This window comes from Fragaria vesca, linkage group LG5 (assembly GCF_000184155.1).
Source record: "Fragaria vesca subsp. vesca linkage group LG5, FraVesHawaii_1.0, whole genome shotgun sequence".
NCBI classification, from domain to species: Eukaryota; Viridiplantae; Streptophyta; class Magnoliopsida; order Rosales; family Rosaceae; genus Fragaria; species Fragaria vesca.
This window is the reverse complement of record NC_020495.1, coordinates 4,960,444-4,981,087: the sequence shown is the minus strand read 5'-3', so window position 1 is coordinate 4,981,087 and position 20,644 is coordinate 4,960,444. Positions and strand designations below refer to the sequence as shown.

Here is a 20,644-nt window from a genome sequence, read left to right as displayed (position 1 = left end):
GCATAGAAAAAAACATATTGTTTCTCTTTCTTACATCAAAGAATTCAGTGAGAAAAATATCCCTACTAAAACTCGTCCAATCCAAATGAGTGATTATGGATTTCTGTAAAAACGAAATTAATGATTTACTCAACAAAGACATTATTCGTCCTAATAAATCCCTTGGTCTTACCCAGCTTTTTATGTTCAGAAAAATGCTGAACTCGAAAGAGGAACTCCTCGGTTAGTTATTAACTATAAACCTCTTAACACAGTCTTGGAATGGATCAGGTATCCTATTCCTAATAAACAAGATCTCATTAACAGGTTAAACAAATCTGTTATCTTTAGTAAATTTGATATGAAGTTAGGATTTTGGCAGATCCAAATCAGTAAAGTGCATTTGTCACGCCCTTTGGTCATTATGAATGGAATGTTATGCCATTCGGCTTAAAGAATGCTCCTAGCAAATTCCAAAACATAATGAATGACATATTCAATCCTTATAGTCATTTCTCCATCGTCTACATTGATGATGTTTTAATCTTTTCACAATCAATTGATCAACACTGAAAACATTTACACCAATTCTTTTCCATAATAAAGAATAATGGTTTAGTTGTTTCTGCTTCAAAAATCAAATTATTCCAAACCAATATTTGTTTTCTTGGATTTAATATTCACCAACTCCAAATTAGACCAATTGATAGAGCAATACAATGTGCTGATAAATTTCCAGATGTCATTTTAGATAAAAATCAATTACAAAGATTCTTAGGATCTTTAAATTATGTAGCTGATTTTTACAAAAACCTTAAGAAACACTGCAAACCTCTATTTGATAGGCTACAAAAAAAACCCTTCTCCTTGGACATCAGTTCATACATTCTTAGTCAAAGAAATTAAGAGCCATGTTAAAACCCTACCATGCTTAGGTATCCCTCTTTCTGATTCCTATAAGATAGTAGAAACTGATGTTTTTAATTTTGAGCTTTTGCAATTCTTCTTCTAATTCTTTAATCCTAATATTTTTAATTTCTTTATCCAAATCATATTCTTGTCTAAACATTGTTTCAGCTGTAGTGGAACCAGCAAATGAATGTCTAGCAGTGGCAAAAGAATGTTTGGAGGAATTTCCTATTTCTTGAATTCTTGAATTTTGACTGATCCTGGAGTTTTGAAAATTAATTCTTACTATGCCATCATTAAACTGTTGAATACCGTCTAAATCAGAAAGACTATGTTGCACATTGGATGGGTGATTCTTACTAGTGAGAGACCATTCAGAAGGAAGATGGACATCTGACCATCTGATTGTGTGTGGTATATTAATATTGGCGTTTTATTGACTGTTTTGAATTAAGAGAGTATGGTTTTTGGGACTTTTACTAATAGCTTGGAAATTCATATTTGTGTCGGTGACTTTATAATGGATTCTATATATTAAGGCTACAGGTTGGGTTCCTTCAAGAACATGATAACCTGAAGTTTTAACATTGAGGGTCAAAGCTTTTAGGATATGAGGGTCACTAAGGTTAATGGTAAAATCTGGGAAACAATTGAAATGAACTGGACCATTAAACAGACTCGACTCAATTAATCCAAGCGTACTATCGTTAAAATCAATAAACCTTGCATCTCTTAAACATAAGAGAATGGAGGCATTAAGACCTTTTCTAGTTAAAGGTTTAACACCGATTTGGACTAATCCAATATGGAGGAAATTATGACCATCTTTTCTATGTTTCTTAATTGATTCAGGACTAAAAAGTTGGCAAGTTTCATGTTGTTTACTAGGCATAAACTTGTTCTACGGATTTAATATGGTGTTCACTTTTGAATGAAGAAAGCTCCATTTTTTCTTATAAATTTCATGACTAGGAACTCTAGGAATATTCCAGTCATTCATGTCTATGTTATCGTTTGACTGAAACTCTATTTGTTCTTTGTTGACTATATCTGGGATTCTATTGAGGGAGGACCTAGACGAACTAGAAGTGATTGAGTTAGATCTAAAAAGTCGACTCATTTTGGGAAGAGAAGAGAAAACTGGACCGAAACTAAAAAGATAGGAGGTTTTAAGATTCTTGGCTTAAGATCCTAAAGACTATTACTTTCTCTACACCGCTCATGCTGCATCCGCTCATGCCTCACATGGGACTTAGTGTTTGGACCAGGACTTATTGTTTGGTTGACGAGAGTAACAGGGCTCAAAAAGAGATAAGGAAAAGAAAATAAAACAAAAATCCTTAAAATGAACGGACATGAATCAATAACACTTCACAAAATAAGTAAAAATAGATCAACTCAAGATCCACTCTTAGGCGGTAGTCCACCATCTGGGGATTGAGAAGTTTAATATAAATGACTTGAGATAAACTCCAGAGCCACTCCTAGGCGGTAATCCGCCACCTGGGGTTGGAGGTTTTGGATGGTTAACTATATCAGGCCGTTTTGGCTCTGACACCACAACACGGAAGCATATATAAAATAAATGATTATATAAATATATATATAATATATATATATATATATACAGGACCCTTCCAATGAGGGATCCCTTTTTTTGTTCATTTCTAGAGATAGAGTATTTGACAAACTTCCCGATCACTAAATCACATCTTCACCGTTCAGTTTGTAAGTGTATATGAGTAGATCACTTCTGTAAATTTTCAGAAAATTTGGTGATCGTTAAGTCATCCAAATGTTTGGTTTAGTTTTAATAATCTTGAACGGTGTAGGTTTGACATAAGTGTTAAGTTTTTTGTTTTAATCTCAACCATCCAAGTTCATTAAAAAACAGATCTAATGGTGTAGGCTTATCCCTAAAAGTGACAAAAAATAGGAATCCCTCATTGGAAGGGCCCTGTATATATATATATATATATATATATATATATATATATGTGTGTGTGTGTGTGTGTGTGTGTGTGTGTGTGAAAAGGTATATTATAATGAGGTGTTGCTTGTGTTGGTTCTATTGATGTTGGTACATTACACTTCATGTGAATAGGTAATAACATGTTTTGTTGAGATATGTCATTTGGATGAGTAATTGTTGTGATGTCTAAGTTGAGCTAATTGTGACTTATTAGATATTCTAAGTCAAAAGAATTATGCTTGAATGGTGGAATTGTGCCTTAGTGGTGATTGTGTGCATTAGTTGTGATTGTGTGCCTTAATAGTGATTGTGTGCATTAGTTGTGGTTGTGTGTCTTAGTGGTGATTAGGAGCCTTCGTGGTGGTGTCAGTGAACCGGGAACCAAGCTTTGGCCGGGTAATTGGTTACGGTCAGTTTAGAGCTCTAGTCTGTCTGTCGGTACTTCATGGAGGATGACTAAGTGTTGACGAACCCATGAGTACGTGTTTGTCTAGTTACTTATAAGGGATGACTAAGTGTTGACGAACCCATGAGTACGTGTTTGTCTAGTTACTTATGGGGGATGACTAAGTGTTGACGAACTCATAAGTAAGGGTGGAGAAATGATTGTGTGATGTTCTTACGTGTTGTCATTTAAATTCCTTGTTTTGAGTATCTCATAAACTATGTTTTTCCCCAGGAGATTCTTTAATCTTAATTGTGTGATTTTAGTGGAATTCCTGAACTACACTATTTGCAGGATTCATTTATGATTTTGAGTGATTTTGAATTGTCGTGTTTTCTTATTTACTTTATGTTGAGTTCTCTTACGTTTAGGCAATTTCCTGAACTCAGTGTCTAATGCAGGAATTCCCGGTTTTACCTTATGTGATTTTGGGATGAGTCTTTTAATTTAAATTTACTCATACGAGTTTTTAAAGGTTACCAGGTTCGTTATTTACAACCCGGTGCACCAATCCATGATGTAGAGGTTGATTTTACAGGAGAGAATTTTCAAGATTGAGACTGTCACACCCCAAATTTTTGAAAAATTTTCAAAAATTTTGGCATGATATAACTTAAAATATTATAATCTCAAAACCTATTTCAAAATAAACCTCAAGGAGAACTAAATTCAATGCGAAAATGTAAATGTCACACAACTCACACTGAGTTAAATATTACATTTCCTTGTTTACATAAACTTGAAAGTCAAGAAAATGAAAACAGTCACATGAGTTTAATACTGTCTACCCCAAATATAAAAATATACAGTGATCAACAAAACCCAACAAAAACTCTGCCACTAAGTCTCCACCTCAACCCTGCTGATCCTTACCTGCAGGTCTAACCCCTACACCAAGAATTGGTGCACCGGGTTGTAAACAACAAACCCGGTAATCTAAAAAGCCAGTATGAGTAATCTCTCAAAAATAACACAACACTTTAAACGTCCAAATATATCCCAAAAGCAACATTTTAGATCTATAAATAAAACCACAATTTCAACACTTTTACAAAAAACATGTACCCATGAGTCCCAGATATTAATAAATACCTCTCATAACCTACAACAACAATTTGTGTACCCATGGGTCCCAGATACCATAAGGTATCTCCCATGACCTACACCGACTGACGAACTAGAGCTCTATTCCTAACCGTAACCAATCACCCGGTCAAAGGTTTGGAACCCGGTTTGACTGTCCAATATCAAAAAACAAAATAATAAATAGCATCTTAACCGTAACCAATCACCCGATTAAAGGCTTGGAACCCGTTTTGCCAATTTATTCAACAATCACAATATCACAATATCATAATCAACAACACAAGATCACATCATAAATTATATCCTTCCACATAGATATATTTACATGAACAAATATAGATATTCCACAAGAATAATATATCAATAATCAATAAAATTATGATCACATGAACCTCAAAAATAACATATAAGGAAAACTTGTTTTATCTTACCTATGAGTTGTTGGTGATTAAGCTCATATATTTTAAAAAAAATAATAGCAAAGTATTAAATTCAACATCATAATCATTATCATCATCAAATGACCATAATAAAACTTGGTTCAAAAGTGAACCTTGGTGAGATTTACTCACCTAAATAATCTCGTTGCGATTTCCACAAAACACAAGAGCAAGCCAAATCACAACTTCACAAATCACCTAAAATCACACAATTAATAACCTTATTAACCAAGGTACTATAGGAACACACAACACCCTTAAACTAACCATTAGCTCAAAGGAGGACAACTTTCCAAAGTCATCGAACTTAACGACCCCAAATAAGGCTGCCTCTAATCCTCAAACTCTAACTCAAACCTCAACCAAGCTTAATATCAAACTTAAAGTCCTAACATACAAACCTTGCTCACAACCTAGAAATTCTACATCTCAACAAGCTCACAACAACAAGAGCTAGCTAAAACACAACAAACTAAGCCACAAACACTGCCGGACGCGCTGCCACGCACCACCACAGGCGGCGGCGAGTGGGCCCCACGCGCCACTACCAACTTCCGAATTTGAGAAAACTCAAAACATCAAAGTTGTAGATTGAAGGGAGGGAAACATCTTTTATACTTGACAGTTGAACCAATTTGGCCGGAATCAGCCGAAAAACGCCCCGAAGCACCGACCCGAAATCAAAAACTAAACCTACAAATCCGGGCTCAAAACCTCAACAACTTGTTTCAATCTATGCCTAGCCATAACTAGAAGGAGGAGATGACCAAAACTCACCTATGGTTGCTCCTCGTCGCCGTCGAAAACGGTAAGTCCGACCAGTGACACAGCACCTCTCTTTTTCGGCCAAGAGCTCTGTTTCCGGCTTGCACCGCGCCACACCAGCCCAGAATTGAAGTGGACGTCCGTGTGAGTCGAACAGGACCGGCGGCGGTCTAATCAGTGGCCGGACGACGGAGATAGCTGCGGTCAAAGTTGGGTGCGCAGGTGAGCTCGGGAAAGGAAGAGAGAGAAGAGAGAGAGAGCTGACTTTAGGGTTCCCAAAAATAACTCCCACACATTTTTCTACTTATACTCTTTCCAAAACTGAAAACTAACTTCCTCTAACAATAACTTTCTCATACGACATCTGATTTATGCGTGTCGTGCGTCTACGAACTCGTATCGCCAAACTCTACAACTTTCATGAACGAAGTTTTCGAAAATAACTTACGAAAAATAAAGTCAACTTTTTGGTCTCTTAAAAGACAAAACACCTAAAAAATACTCCCGAACTTCAACTTCGCACAACCAATAAGAATTTCCATAAATATTGCTTCATTAATTCTGGAAATAATACAAGAAAAATTGATATAAAAATCTAGGGTATTATAGAGACGTAGAGGTCTTGAAACTGCTTGTAAAGAGTTGAATCTTTTATTATTATTGAATTGTTGATTTGTAGTAAGCTTTTTAGAACGTGACCTTTATTTGACATCTCAAGTTATGTAAACTTCGGAATATAATATATGACCCAAAGATTTGGGTCTATATTGACGGTCTAATTTAGGTTTTGTTTTTTAGATAAATGTGGATGTTACAGGAGTTAGAAATCTTTTTTGGTTATTATGCCTTGAATTTGGATTTTTATTAATATTTATCCAAAATTCGGGGTGTGACAGATTTACGTTACTTGCTTTCTAACCGTTGTTTGGATTGTCTGTTTAAACATGGTTTTCTTGTTATCGCACCTAAATCTGATGAATATGGTCGTGCAAAAAGAGGCTGCATGTTTGTCTGTCTTCAATCCCTCTGCTGATCGGTTCTTTTTCTCTCATCTCTTCTTCTTTTTAAAGTCTTTTATTTTATGTTCTTAGTATTAGAGGATGTTTTGTATCGTTCAAAGATATTGGGTTATGAAAATCCTTGGATGGGTTATGTACTACAGTTCTTGCACGAGATTTTATTGGTTCAACTCTGAGTTTTCACCAGCAGATTGTCTGGTGTCACTTTTCGGTGGTGTTGGTGGTGGCAACGTACCTGTGCCTCTTGCTTCTGATTCATCTGCTCTTGTGGTTGAAGCTTGTAGTTGTTCTGATGTTACAGGTTTGTTTATCCAGCCCCATTAGTGGATCTAGTGTCATGTTTATGTATTTTAGTTTGATTTATATATAAATATTTTGTCATTGCAAAAAAATTAAAAAATATAAAAAAATGAATAAATAAATAAAAAAAACATTTCTCTCACAATTGAACGAGATGTATATGTACACATATCATGTGGAATTGTGGATGACTAAAAAAGCTTATGTAACCCTAGGAAAAACTTTCTCTACCGTTCTTATTGTTGTGAGTGATCAATAGTGCATGTCTGAATTGCCTTAGCCTTGGCTTAGCCATCTCACCTTGTGTGCAGCCGTCGGACAGGTAATTTGGTTGGTGTGTATGTTTCCGGTTCTAAAATTTGGATTGGGAAGGAGCACTTCCTCTTTTGTTTTATGTGTAGGGAGGGGTTATGCTACGATCTTCATGGGGAAGGAAATCAAAGAGAAAAATGGTTTACGGGCTAACGGAAGAATTGTATTTATAAAATAATAGTGTGTGAGGCTTCTGTTACGTCTACGTTGTTGAGACGGCCCAGTGTTGTCTGATGGCGGTCGGAGGTCATTAGGTCAGGCTCAAGATCGGAAGCTTGGGCTTGTTCATATCTCGCGGAAGAATTCTTAGGTGATGATGGAATTGGGCTTGAAACCATGACGATTAACATCGCTCACCAATAGTTAGGACGACGTCAAATATAAAATCATGGCCAGACATCAGCGGTGGTGGAGCATATTTAGAGGGCGGCGCAATGCATTTGCTAACCTGGGCCAGGAGCGTAGTTTGCCCTCTTTCTGTTCTGACCTTTTGGATTGTAGGTTGGGCTTGGGTTCTTATTATGCATAAGCTTGTTTTTTATTTTCCTTAATTTGGTTGAGTTTAGTCGTCTTTCCTTTTTAAGCAAAGGGTTTAGGGTCTTAGTCAAGTTTGTGTCATTAGTCGAGTGGATCATTTCCAGAGATAATTAGTCTTAATATTGATATTTTATATTCACTAGCTACCGATCACTCCCACGGTTGTAACTTTTGAATTTTATATATAAAGGATTTCTCTTTTTCAAAAAGAAATTTTTTTTATTGGTTTAATAACTTTAATTACATAATTGACATCAACATAAACATAAGGTATATATATTCACTCGAACCGTTGCGTCCTCTGAATTTAAAGGCCCCCCCCCCCCATTTTCTTTGGTTCTCGGTTCTCTCACGTCAGCTACAAAACTTTATGGCTTGAGTTTCGATGGTGGATTGTATGATGTTTTTTTGAGGGAGTTCTTCCACTGGGTTGTGGGTTTTCATATGATTTGTGCACTATGATTCGATTAGCATCAGTTACTCAGGCATCATTGCTCTGATTTAGCACTTTTCACTATCTCATGGTTGTTGGCGGCAATATTAGCAAGCATGGGTGGTGTGGTTGGTAGATTTGTTGGTATCGTTTCATTATTGTATTCGTATGTTGGGCATCTGGTCCATAGATTAACAAGTTATCGGTCTCTACTCACTCTTTCTAGTTTAATCGAGTTAGAGACTCATGCTCTTTGTTTTTAGTCGAATTTCGGTCTCACATTTGCATGCTTTGTAATTGGCTTGTTCGTTGATTAATTAATTATTCATTTACAAAAAAAAAAAATTGAACTACACCAACACAGTATCTGATTACATGAATATGATGAAGTTCATCTGACAACAGAAATGCAATACACTATAGATTAGATAATGAAGTTTATCCTTAAACTCATCTGATTAGAGAATATAAATTAGACCCGATAAGAGTTGAAAGTCGACCAAATGAGCCACAAATATTTAGTCTTCCCAGAGACAATCACCAACAACATGGTGAGTAGAGAACATATTTGTGAAATCATTTGTCATCATACTATGAAATTAATAGCTAGAAGTCTAGAACTTGGTCCTTTTTTTTTGGAAATGAAATAAATTCATTGAGGGATAAACCCAAACATGAGCCCAAAAAATGTGCCCAAACAATACAAGAAAACAAAGAGATAAGTAAATCAACTACACGTAACAAAGGTATAGTAACAGACTACTATCTCTATTACAAATTAAACTAAAACACAGACCAAAGAACTTGGTCTTTTGGTGTGAGGCTGTGAGCCAATAACCAGAGTGTTTTCTAACATCGATCAACTTCTTTGCAATTGTCAATGTCATCTAGCGTTTTGAAAGGATGCAACTCGATCATCGAATATTGGTTTTCCCGTCAGCTTTGTAGTTAAGGTATTGGCCTTTCACACGAGTTGGTAGGGTTCGAAAGCTGGTATGGTGGTAGTGGAGGTGGTAGAGGTGATCTTGTGTTGGAGCTTGTTTGTTCAAACCCAAAACCAAACAATATAAAGGATCATCGAATACAAATATATTGCCCTTCCCATCAATCAGCGAGTTGCAACCCAATCAAAACTACAAGCTTTAGCATCAAACATGCACCACAGCCCATACTAGCCATAAAACCTCAGACCCAATCCCCATCTATATCCTGCTACAACGAGTGGGAGAGAGACACTAATATTATAGAATTGCATTCAAATGTTCAATATGTCAATCTAAGTGGACTAGGTGCCATGTCCCTATCCTTGAATTGATTTTATAACTTGCAAAACTCCAAGATATATGCTTCATGGTAATTTGTTTATTCAAGAACAAATACATAACGTCTAGCAATGTTCTTCATCATTTCAAACCATACACACAAAGCTTGCTCGAATCTATTAGTTATTGTGTTTCACCCTAACTTTAGTAGAATATGAATATTTTTCTTCTGGGATACCTTGTGGGCATACCTTGAGAAATTAAACACATAATCACCTAGAATTTGAGATATGGAAAACTAAACAAAAAAAAGTCCAAAAAGGTAAATGAATTAGGCAACCAAACTCAATTTTTTGTTTTTCCAATCGAACTCCAACTACTGCCATGCATCTCATTCACATATCAAGAAATCACAACAATCCAACACCTAGTAACCAACAAATTCAAATTTTGGGCACCATGCAGATAGCAGTCCACCCAATCCAATAGAAATGGTCCCATTTTCATTGTCTACTCTGCGTACCGATCCTTTTCTTAAGTTGATTTATACCGTCACAATCCATTGTCACTTTACCTAATCCGGATAGAGAAAGATAGCTTGATTTGAGGGACCTTAATTGCAACCGCCCAATAAGAAAACAGAAACATTAGGAGAGTATTCTAACAGAACCACACTTATCCCGTAGATACAAAAACCTAAAATCTCCTCAAACCTGCTAGTCATGAATCGGTGAGAACTGATACTCGAACTAGACATGAGAATTTCATGCTAGGCAGTTCGACCAACTTTACGACACCAGGTTTTTTTTTATTGGCCAGCCAAATAGAAATTTTCTTCATTTGAGAGTTGTTATGCACTAAATTAACAAGTTGTTTAATCATGTTTTAATTTGTCCGCCATCTAAGGGAGGCACTAAACTTGGTGGTGGGTTTAGGGAGACAGGGTGTCATTCATATGTCTCTATTGGTGGTTGAATAGATTTCAAATTGCCTAACAATTTACTGGTGATTAGATTGTATATAGCTACTGGCAAATGAATTATTCACTATATATAAGACACAAAAGCTACGGATTCTACTGTGTCTACTGTGTTGGAACAAGACCCTAGTTAATTAATTCTATCTGGTCCATCCTTGCAGTCATACATGTGATTTTTGGAGTCCATCGCAGTACCCTGTTCTTCGGATAAGGTCTTCACCATAAATTTGATATCAATACGTTTGAAGTTCATCTGTGGGGATTCTGAAAATCAGTGCCTTGGAATTACAGAAGAACAAAAAACAGAAGAGAAAGTGTTGGAAATGGCACCCTACATATTTAGTACTGTTTTCTTGCTTTTTTAATATCTTATAAAATTTGCATTTTCAGTTCCATACATAACTGATTCATGATGCTCATTATGATATGATTATCAACTTTTGATTGGCAGTACAGCCTATATATGGACTTTCCACTTGTTAAAACAATTCATACTGAAGACTTTAGATGATTATCTTATAAACTGAAATTACAAACGACCCCAATGACAACAACTCTGGCTCACAACTAAGCATCCTTACTCCAAAAAGGAAAGACTAACATGCTAATAAATTAATCAGTCACTGTAAAATTTGATAAACCTCATTCAGTCGTATTGTAGTGCAATATAGTATTGAAACGCACAACCGTAAACCGGCACCAAATAAAACAGACAAACAATCGTAATTGTATTGGAATTAACTATCAAACATAAGAAGTCAATTAACTAATTACAAGAAGAAGAAGAAAATAATATTATAGTAATATTATGATAGCTGGGCTTCAGTCACATTTTCCGTGAAGTAAACTTCGTGGCCAATGGTTTAGCAAAGCTGGTTCATGGCTCTTTTGATCTTCGTACCTCGGATATTAACTTTCCTCACGGTGATGTTGTTGCTGTCAGTTTCAACCTCTTTGACACTGGCTGCGTGAGAGGTTTTTCTTTGTAATTTGTTATTTGTTTAATCGTTTCGTATAAAAAATATTTTGGGTGATAACTGTGAAGATCATCTATCTGAAGAATAGTCCCACGCGGTTTACTTAAGCCCCCCAGTAGGCCGGTATGAACATCAAATGAATATGAACTCTAATTCTCATGTGAGATTACTGAAAAAGAAACTTTGACTCTTTCTAATTAAAACCAAAACCAGAAGAGAATTGTGTTGGAAAGACTATAACATAAAAAGAAACTTCTATAATATATGACATCATAGGCTCACTGATTAAACCATGATATATCAAGGCTGAAAAGGGTAGGCATAATCCAATTTGGCCGGTTCATACGGCATTCAATACATTCAACCATGCAACCTAACTTGTTGAGACATATCCAGCATGAAAATTTATATCTACTCGCTGCTTACAACTCCAAATTCTCCATTCTAAACCTTCCGTTCTGGGGCCGGTCCTGAGAATTCAGAGTTCAAGACGTTATTCTTACTCCTTTCATCAGTTTCATGTCCACCACCACCATGCAGCTGAAGCTGAACCACCTCTGCTTCGTTTTGCCACCAGAGGACTTCGACGATATCGAGCCACCGGACCAAGAAAACCACCACAATCCCACCACGGAGGTGTTGGAGATCAGAAAGAATCATACCCGTCATGAATGCATGAGTCATTTTCGTGCTTTTGTCAAAGACTCTCTCTGCAGGCTCTACGACCTGAAATGGATCAATCTGTGTCACCATGACACGAGAAAGAGTCGACACCGAAACCATTCTGGGGTGTTTCAGGACATGGATGGGATAGAGCTCAAGGACAAGGTCGGAGGAGACAACCCGAGGATCTTCAGCTTCTCGGAGCTTTATATTGGTTCCAATGGTTTCAGTGAGGAACAAGTTTTGGGGAGTGGAGGGTTTGGGAAAGTTTACAGAGCTGTTCTGCCTAGTGATGGAACTCTTGTTGCTGTGAAGTGCTTGGTGGAGAGAGGAGAGCGGTTCGAGAAGACCTTTGTGGCGGAGTTGCTGGCTGTGGCTCATCTACGTCACCGGAATCTTGTCCGGCTAAGAGGGTGGTGTGTTCATGAGAAACAGCTCTTTTTGGTTTATGACTACATGCCAAACCTTAGCCTTGACCGTATACTTTTCAGGAGACCTGAAAATATGGGGTCTCCAGCAGCAGTGCCTCTCAATTGGGAGCGTAGAAGGAACATAATCGGTGGCTTGGCAGCAGCGCTTTACTATCTCCACGAACAGTTGGAAACTCAGATCATTCACCGGGATGTCAAAACGAGTAATGTGATGCTTGATTCACATTTCAATGCTCGGCTAGGCGACTTTGGCTTGGCAAGGTGGCTGGAACATGAGATTGAGTACGAGATAAAGACACCATCTACGCAAAACCACCAGTTTCGGCTAGCAGAAACGACTAAAATTGGTGGAACAATCGGGTATCTGCCACCGGAAAGCTTCCAGAAACGAAGCGTGGCTACTGCGAAGTCTGATGTTTTCAGCTTTGGGATTGTTGTTATGGAGGTTGTGTCAGGTAGAAGGGCAGTGGATCTCGCTTGTCCAGATGATCAGATCATATTGCTAGACTGGATCCGGAAGCTGTCTGATGAAGGGAAGCTTTTACAAGCAGGGGACAGTAGGATTCCAGACGGGTCTTATCAGCTTGTTGACATGGAGTATCAGTTGCATCTTGCACTTCTATGCACACTTCAAAATCCGCAGCTGCGACCAAACATGAAATGGGTTGTGGAAGCACATTCTGGCAACATTTATGGCAAACTGCCGGGCCTCCCATCGTTTCAGTGCCAGCCTCTCTACATCTCTCTGTCCTCTGCCAGTAATTATAGCACCAGGTACACAATAGCCTCCACAACAGCAACTTTTGCATCATCTATTCTATCGAACTATGTGACAGCCACCGGAGAAACAATATATGCAACTGCTGAAAATGGAAGCAGTCGAAGCAGTGAGGTCAGCTCGACTGAAAGCTTCCCACAGAAGAAAGCAACATTTCCTCTTGTTGAAACTCCAAGAGAAATATCCTACATGGAGATCATATCTGCGACAAATAATTTCGCAGATTCTCAGAGGGTAGCAGAGCTGGACTTTGGGACAGCCTACCAGGGTTTTCTCAATAACGGCCATCATGTCCTGGTAAAGCGGCTTGGCATGAAGACTTGCCCTGCATTGCGGGCACGATTCTCAAATGAACTTCAAAACTTGGGAAGGCTCCGTCACAGGAACTTGGTTCAGCTCCGTGGTTGGTGCACTGAGCAAGGAGAAATGCTAGTTGTCTATGATTATTTAGCTGATCGCCTTCTAAGCCACCTACTGTTTAGTAAAGATTACAGATTTGGCAATTCAATCCTGCAATGGCGTCACAGATGCAACATTATCAAATCGCTTGCTTCTGCGATTCTCTATCTCCACGAGGAATGGGACGAACAAGTTATTCACAGAAACATTACCTCTTCTGCTGTTATTCTTGATCCAGACATGAATCCAAGGCTCAGTTCTTTTGCCCTTGCTGAATTCTTGACACGGAACGACCATGGGCATCATGCAGTTACTGACACAAGCAAATCAGCTCGAGGGATTTTCGGTTACATGTCACCTGAATGCATGGAATCTGGAGAAGTGAATACAATGACTGACATATACAGCTTTGGTGTAGTAATGCTTGAGGTCATCACCGGACAGATGGCAGTTGATTTTAGGCGGCCTGAGGTGCTACTGGTCAGGAGGGTTCATGAATTTGAGGCACGCACAAAGACTTATAAGGAAATGGCGGATATTAGGTTGAATGGAGTTTACAATCAGAAGGAACTGATGAGACTGTTCAAACTAGGACTTGCTTGTACACGCTCTAATCCTCAATCAAGACCGAGCATGAGGCAGGTTGTTCGAATACTTGATGGGAATGACAACTGCTTGGCAGAACTACGCAGAAAAGAGGAAAGTAGGGAAGAATGGAGACGAGTGAATGATTCTGCTCTGTCACTAATTAAGAGGATCCAAGCTCTAGGAATACAATGATTCTCACCCGAGCAGCAGCATAAGAGTGAGCACATATAAAATTTACAGTATGTTCTGTAATGGAAAATAATTATTTTCTCTTTTAACCTTTTAGCTTTAGAAACTTAGATATTGTGTGAGTGTAAAGACGTTAATGACTTCCATATGTATATTTCTGAGGAAGTAGTGGATCTCTAAATAGATACACATTCTTGCCTTATCAGATGCAATGATCCACATAGACAATAAGGAAAAATCCAAGTTTGCTAATAAATATAGTTAACATTGATAACAATAATTAAAAGAACACAAACTCGCAATGCAATCATATTCTCCATATATTAGCAATCATGATGATTCATAAGAAAACCTTTACAGAATTCATAGATGAACTAAAGATGGCACAACAGCTAAACTGTTTCATACAAATCTTATGAGGCTTTTGGAAATATACATTATTGTATCATCTGACCACAATTGCAACAGCTATGCAACCTAATTCAGTGCTGTATACTGTTGGCCTTAACTTTGTTCTTGAGATATTTCTTCATCTGTTTCAATTCCGACCCAATCGATGAAAGCAAAGAGGAACTGCCTGAAAGTCACCTTCCCATTCTTGTCCCAATCCATTTCCTCTGCAACAGGTCATCAATCCACAAAGAAACAAAAACAAAGTATAAGAAATCTGTGTCAGTGTAAAAAGAAAGGAGATATGACAATTTTACTGTGGAAGCAAAGAATCATTACTAAATCGATTCCTGCTGACATGAGAAGGAGATTTCTCCCGTGGAGAAGCTTCATTCAATGCCTTCACCACTTCTGTCTTGTTCAGCTTTCCATCACCATTTTTATCGAGAAATACAAATACTTCAATGACAGTATCAAAAGTTGCTTCTAGTTGTGGACAGTCTATCTTCGATGTCTGAAAGAATCCTCAATACGTTAACTATGATGACCAACATAAATTTCCATTCAAGGAGAACTGAAAGCAGTTTATTGGTGAATACCGTATTGGGGTCCTTCAATAGATATATGAGACATAGAAGAACAATGAATTCATTGAATTGTATCCCTTCACTCCCATCCATGTCACATGAATGAAAAAGATCCTCAATCTCTTCCGCTGTCAGATGGAGTTGGAGTTTCTGTAAGCATTTCTTCAGTTCCTCGCGGTCTATAGTTCCATTTGAGTCCTCATCTATGTGAGAGAAGGCAGAGACAGAAAGAGAATCAGTACACCTTCATGATAACATATGAAACCTTAGTAAAGAGTAAGCAACCATGTCAAAACTTACCATACAAGTCAAACACGTTCCTTATGTTCTTCAGTTCTTCTCTAAACTGAGGGAACCTCAAAATTATGCTGTCAATTGACCTAAAGTTGCTTTGGCCCGAAGAAACTCTTTTAAATTCAGCCATTCTCTTTTCAAGCTTTGCATCTAGCCTGCTATACTTGTTCGCAGAACCACGACAACAAAGCATGCCTCCTACTTTGTCTGACAAAGTCTTCACGGAACAGCAAAGATGAGATGTGCCTTTACATAAGACATAAGGGAAAATCAATTTAAGCTGAACAAGAGAAGATGAAACCTAGATCCTGCCAAATTTTCCCAGTTTTGATTGATTCATCAGTTACTCAAAGACTAAAAAGTTTCTTTCATAACAATACACTACTCTCTTGAACCGAACATAATAAATTTCCACTATCTCTCATCCATGATCAAGATTGAAAAGCATACATCTTTTTTATATTTACTTATGACCGAAACCAAAGCATACATCTTTTTTATATTTACTTATGACCGAAACCAGCATTTATTAGATCGTCATCTATCATCTGCAAATCATTTGTTTTCTCAAGTATTTTAATCACTATCACCAGTTTTGCCTCTTGAATAAGTTAATGGTTAGGGGAGAGAATTTTTCATGGTGCTTTGCTATACATATATATATATATATACATATATATATATATACTCCCCTCAACTTGGTCGGCGAGGGGGAAGGGGGTGCAGTTCCGAAGTACAGAAAACATAAGAACTACGTAATTTGACCAGATCCTCAAAATAAACTTTTCAGATTATCTTCAGACTTTCTGAAATCTATTTTAGATAACAAAGCTAGCTATCCCCATCTGAGAATCTAGCAACTCTGTGGCTGATTACCGATGTGTGCTACATCACTTTTTGAAAAGTAAGACAAAAAGATTTAGGATGAAAAAGGCAATAGCAGTGCAGTGCAACTGGTAGAATGGAGTGGTACTACCCCGGCCGGCTTTGGTTAATGATGGACGTAGTTCTAATACTAATAATGATCCTGGTGTTACTTAATGGCAGAATAGGTGCACATGGAATCGTTATAGTGTTCAGGTATTGCATAGCTATAGGCATCTGGATATGCGATAGGGAAAAGTTAGCACAGACACTTCTTAACAATGGGTAAAATGGTAGTCCAGTACCAAAGTATGATGTTTCGACATATACGTTTGGACATTGATGATCATGGTGGTTTCTTATCATTTACCCACTACTGAAGATGTCATTGGACATTGATATGCAGGTGACATCATCTCCACCATCCCTACTACAATTACTGCTGCTGGCACCAGAAGCACTAGATACAATGTCGTAAACATCCTTCAATGTTGTCACCAAAATCTTAAAAGCACAGAGGTACTGTATCATCACCACTGACTCCCTCTTTCACAACCCTCACTTGAATTTTGGACATTGCTATCTCTAACCATTTATATGCCCTGCCGTATGAGTTTTATGGTAATAACTGAGTTTTGCGCCTAAGTGAAAGATTCCTTTTTCTAAATACAAAGTAACTAGAACTGTTCTAACAGTTCAATTCTTAGTTAGAAGCACAAGTCAGGTATCATCACCTCACTCACACTTATACAGCCTACATTTTCAAACTAACAAAATAGGTCTACGATTCCGCTTAAACTCACAACCTTTATCACCCTAAAAATTCTTTAATAAGCCCACCAAATAAAAGACTAATAGAAACAACTTCCTTTGTTAATCAATTCATGACTAAAAATTTCCCCTTTTCCCCTTTCTCATTTTGATCAAAACTGGGGAGCAACAAAATATTGGTATCATTGATCTGTTTCCAAGACCGCTATCTAATTCTAACCTCAATTAGCACACACGAAAATAAACACAGCTAAAAGGACTAACAGAGATATGCAATCCTAGTTTGAATTACACACCATGAAACCAAAATTAAAGATGCAAAAGAAAAAGAACAAGCTACATATAAGCTCCTGAACAAATTCGAATTCAACCACACACAATTGAACCCAGAAACTTTCTGGAAATACCCAATTTCAATCTTACAAATCAAATAATGGGTTTTTTCACATAAACTTGTTAACACTGAACACCGCAAAAGAAAGAGAAAATACTCACCCGAAGCCTTCATGCGAATTTGGGGTGTGGAAGTAGAGGAACGCTAAGAAAAACAGAGGACTAATAAGAAAAGCAGAGAGACGGAATGATGAGAAAAAAGAAGGGGAAAGATATTAAGTAGGAGAGGAATGGTAAAGTGGAGATGCCATTATGGTTTTGGAGAACAGAGAGGTATTATGCTTTAAACCTCATGTATCACACTTCCTTTGTTTTTAAATATGATTAACGGCACCAGAGTATTGTACGACTTGACTTTAGTAGAACAGCAGCATCATGATTCTTTTGATTCATGACGCAAGGAATGTTTGTGCTTCATTGGTGATGACTCACTTTTGCTTTGTTCCTAGGAGCTTGTTCCTATCCCTACTTCCATCTCTAAGCCTCGATTCGGCTTCGTTAGGATATCCGGATTCCTTGGTGCTTCTTCTTTTGGGAGTTCATTGTTTTCTGATTTTTTTTGTTCGGTGAACATACCATTTCCGTCGGGTATGGTATGAGTCTTATTCAAGACCTTCCGCTGGTAAACGATAGACTCATGTATTAGATGGTCTATAAATTTCGGGTCCCTAAATTTCTAATGGAGTACTTTTCTACTAACGATAAATAGGTGACACGTCGATGTCGAGAAGAAAATACTTCATTGATGAAAATATGAGTACAAATTATCTACATTGTTTAAATTGATGAATACACATAAGGGAAAAACCCTAAGGGTAAATTGTGTTTACCGTGAGACACAATGCAGATGGATCGGTGAATCGGTATAAAGCATGCCTTGTTACAAAAGGGTTTACCCAGACGTATGGTATAGACTATAATGAGACATTTGCTCGTGTTGCTGAAATGAATACTATTCGGGTTCTACTTTCCTTTGTTGCTAGATTAAACTGGCCACTTCGACAGTTTAATGTCAAGAATGCATTTCTTCATGGAGAGTTAGCTGAGGAGGTGTACATGTCTTCCACCTGGGTATGTAGCTGCTTCTCCTGGTGAATTTGTATGCAAATTGAAAAATTCTTTATATGATCTCAAACAGTCATCTCGTGCTTGGTTTAGGAGGTTTTCGTTATTCATGCGTACAGTTGGTTACAAACAGAGTAATTCAGACCACACTTTGTTTCTCAAGCATCAACATGGGAAGGTAACGATCTTAATTATTTATTTCGATGATATGGTAATCATTGGCAATGATACTGTTGAGATGGTTAGACTGAAGAGACAACTAACCCCTAAGTCTGAGATGAAGAATTTAGGTGATCTTAAGTACTTCTTAGGGATTGAGGTAGCCGGTCGGCCAGGGAGGGGGGGCGGCGGCGGCGAAGGGATCTACTTGTGCCAGATGAGTACATTTGACATAGACAGGCATGTTTGATTGCACACCTATTGAGCAGAACCATAGTCTAGCAGAATATCCAGACCAAATGCTTACTTATCGAGCTCGCTATCAGAGGTTTGTTGGGCGCTTGATTTATTTGACCTATGCTCGACCGAATGTTGCATATGCAGTGAGTGCGGTGAGTCAGTTCATGCATAACCCGAGTGGGAGTCACATGGATGCTGTTGTGAGAATTTTAAGATATTTGAAGTCAGCTCCAAGGAGATGAGTAATGTTTTCTAAACACAACAACATTCTTGATGTTTGTGGCTTCACAGATGCAGATTGAGCTGGAAATTTTACAAATATGAGGTTGACATCAGGTTACTTTACCTTTGTGGGAGGTAATTTGGTTACATGGAAGAGTAAGAAACATAAGGTTGTGTCACAATCTAGTGCTGAGTGTGAGTACAGAGTTATGACTCATGGAGTGTATGAGTTGTTATAGTTGAGAAATATGTTACGTCATTTGGGTGTCAAACCTAAAAGTGTTAGCTTTTTTTATTTTGACAACAAGACAACGATTGATATATCATAGAATCCAGTATAACATGATTGTACTAAGCATATAAATGTTGATCGTCACTTTATAAAAGAGAAGCTAGACGCAAATATTGTTACTTTCCATTTTGTTCCTATTGAAGAGCGCTCCTTGCAGATATACTTATAAAAAGAGTCTCCATGAAAGCGTTTTATGACTCACTAAAGAGAAATTGGTTATGATTGACGTGTATGCGCCGACCTGAACATGGTGTTAACTTGAGTTGTATTAAAGCATCTCCAACAGCTTCCCTAAAATTTCTCTAAAATGAGGAAGCAAAAGCTAAAATCTTTAAAAAAATTATGCTCAAAATCCAACAGCTTCTCCACTTTAGAGATTTCGGCATTTAATATAACAATAAAATATATCATATCATCATTAATTATAGCAAAAAAACATTATCTATTTTACTGTAACAATAAAATACCTAATAAAATATTATATTGTTGTCTTTTTCTCATTGGAGCACGTGAAAAAATTAATTTTGGGGAAGGAATGTTTTGCTGCAAATTTAGGGAATGAAGGCTTCTCTTTCTTTTCTATCCCTATTTTAGAGAATGAGATGGAGAAGCTGTTGGACCTAAAAAAGGCTTAATATTCCCTAAAATTGTAGAAATCAAGAAAATTAAGAAGCTGTTGGAGATGCTCTTAGGAGTAGAATAATTAGAAAATGACATCTCACTACCATAAACAGTTACAAAACACAGGAAACCCACATTTCAAAAGATTTAAACAAATAAGGACGGAAACCCAAAACAATACAACATCAAGCCTAATCCAAATTCTAAATGCATAATGACCATAATACCCAAAATTTTGACAAAATTACATACTATGCCACTCACTCTCTTCTCTCTCTCTCTC

The 20,644-nt window shown here is 37.4% G+C and overlaps 2 protein-coding genes across 2 annotated transcripts; one reads left to right on the top strand and one right to left on the bottom strand.

Moving 5' to 3' along the window:
• Positions 1–11,927: 11,927 nt before the first annotated feature.
• On the top strand, positions 11,928–14,647 carry LOC101302937 (receptor like protein kinase S.2-like). The gene has a single exon (XM_004299062.1). The coding sequence runs from the start codon at positions 11,935–11,937 to the stop codon at positions 14,464–14,466; it is 2,532 nt and encodes an 843-aa protein (XP_004299110.1). The 5' UTR covers positions 11,928–11,934; the 3' UTR covers positions 14,467–14,647.
• Positions 14,648–14,721: 74 nt separating this feature from the next.
• LOC101302652 (probable calcium-binding protein CML22-like) lies at positions 14,722–18,230 on the bottom strand. Its single transcript, XM_004299061.1, has 5 exons — positions 17,865–18,230; positions 15,741–15,980; positions 15,453–15,643; positions 15,193–15,367; positions 14,722–15,080 (listed from the first exon to the last, which is right to left on the bottom strand). Exons 1-5 carry the CDS (start codon positions 17,875–17,877, stop codon positions 14,968–14,970), a joined length of 732 nt encoding a protein of 243 aa, XP_004299109.1. The 5' UTR covers positions 17,878–18,230; the 3' UTR covers positions 14,722–14,967.
• Positions 18,231–20,644: the final 2,414 nt, after the last annotated feature.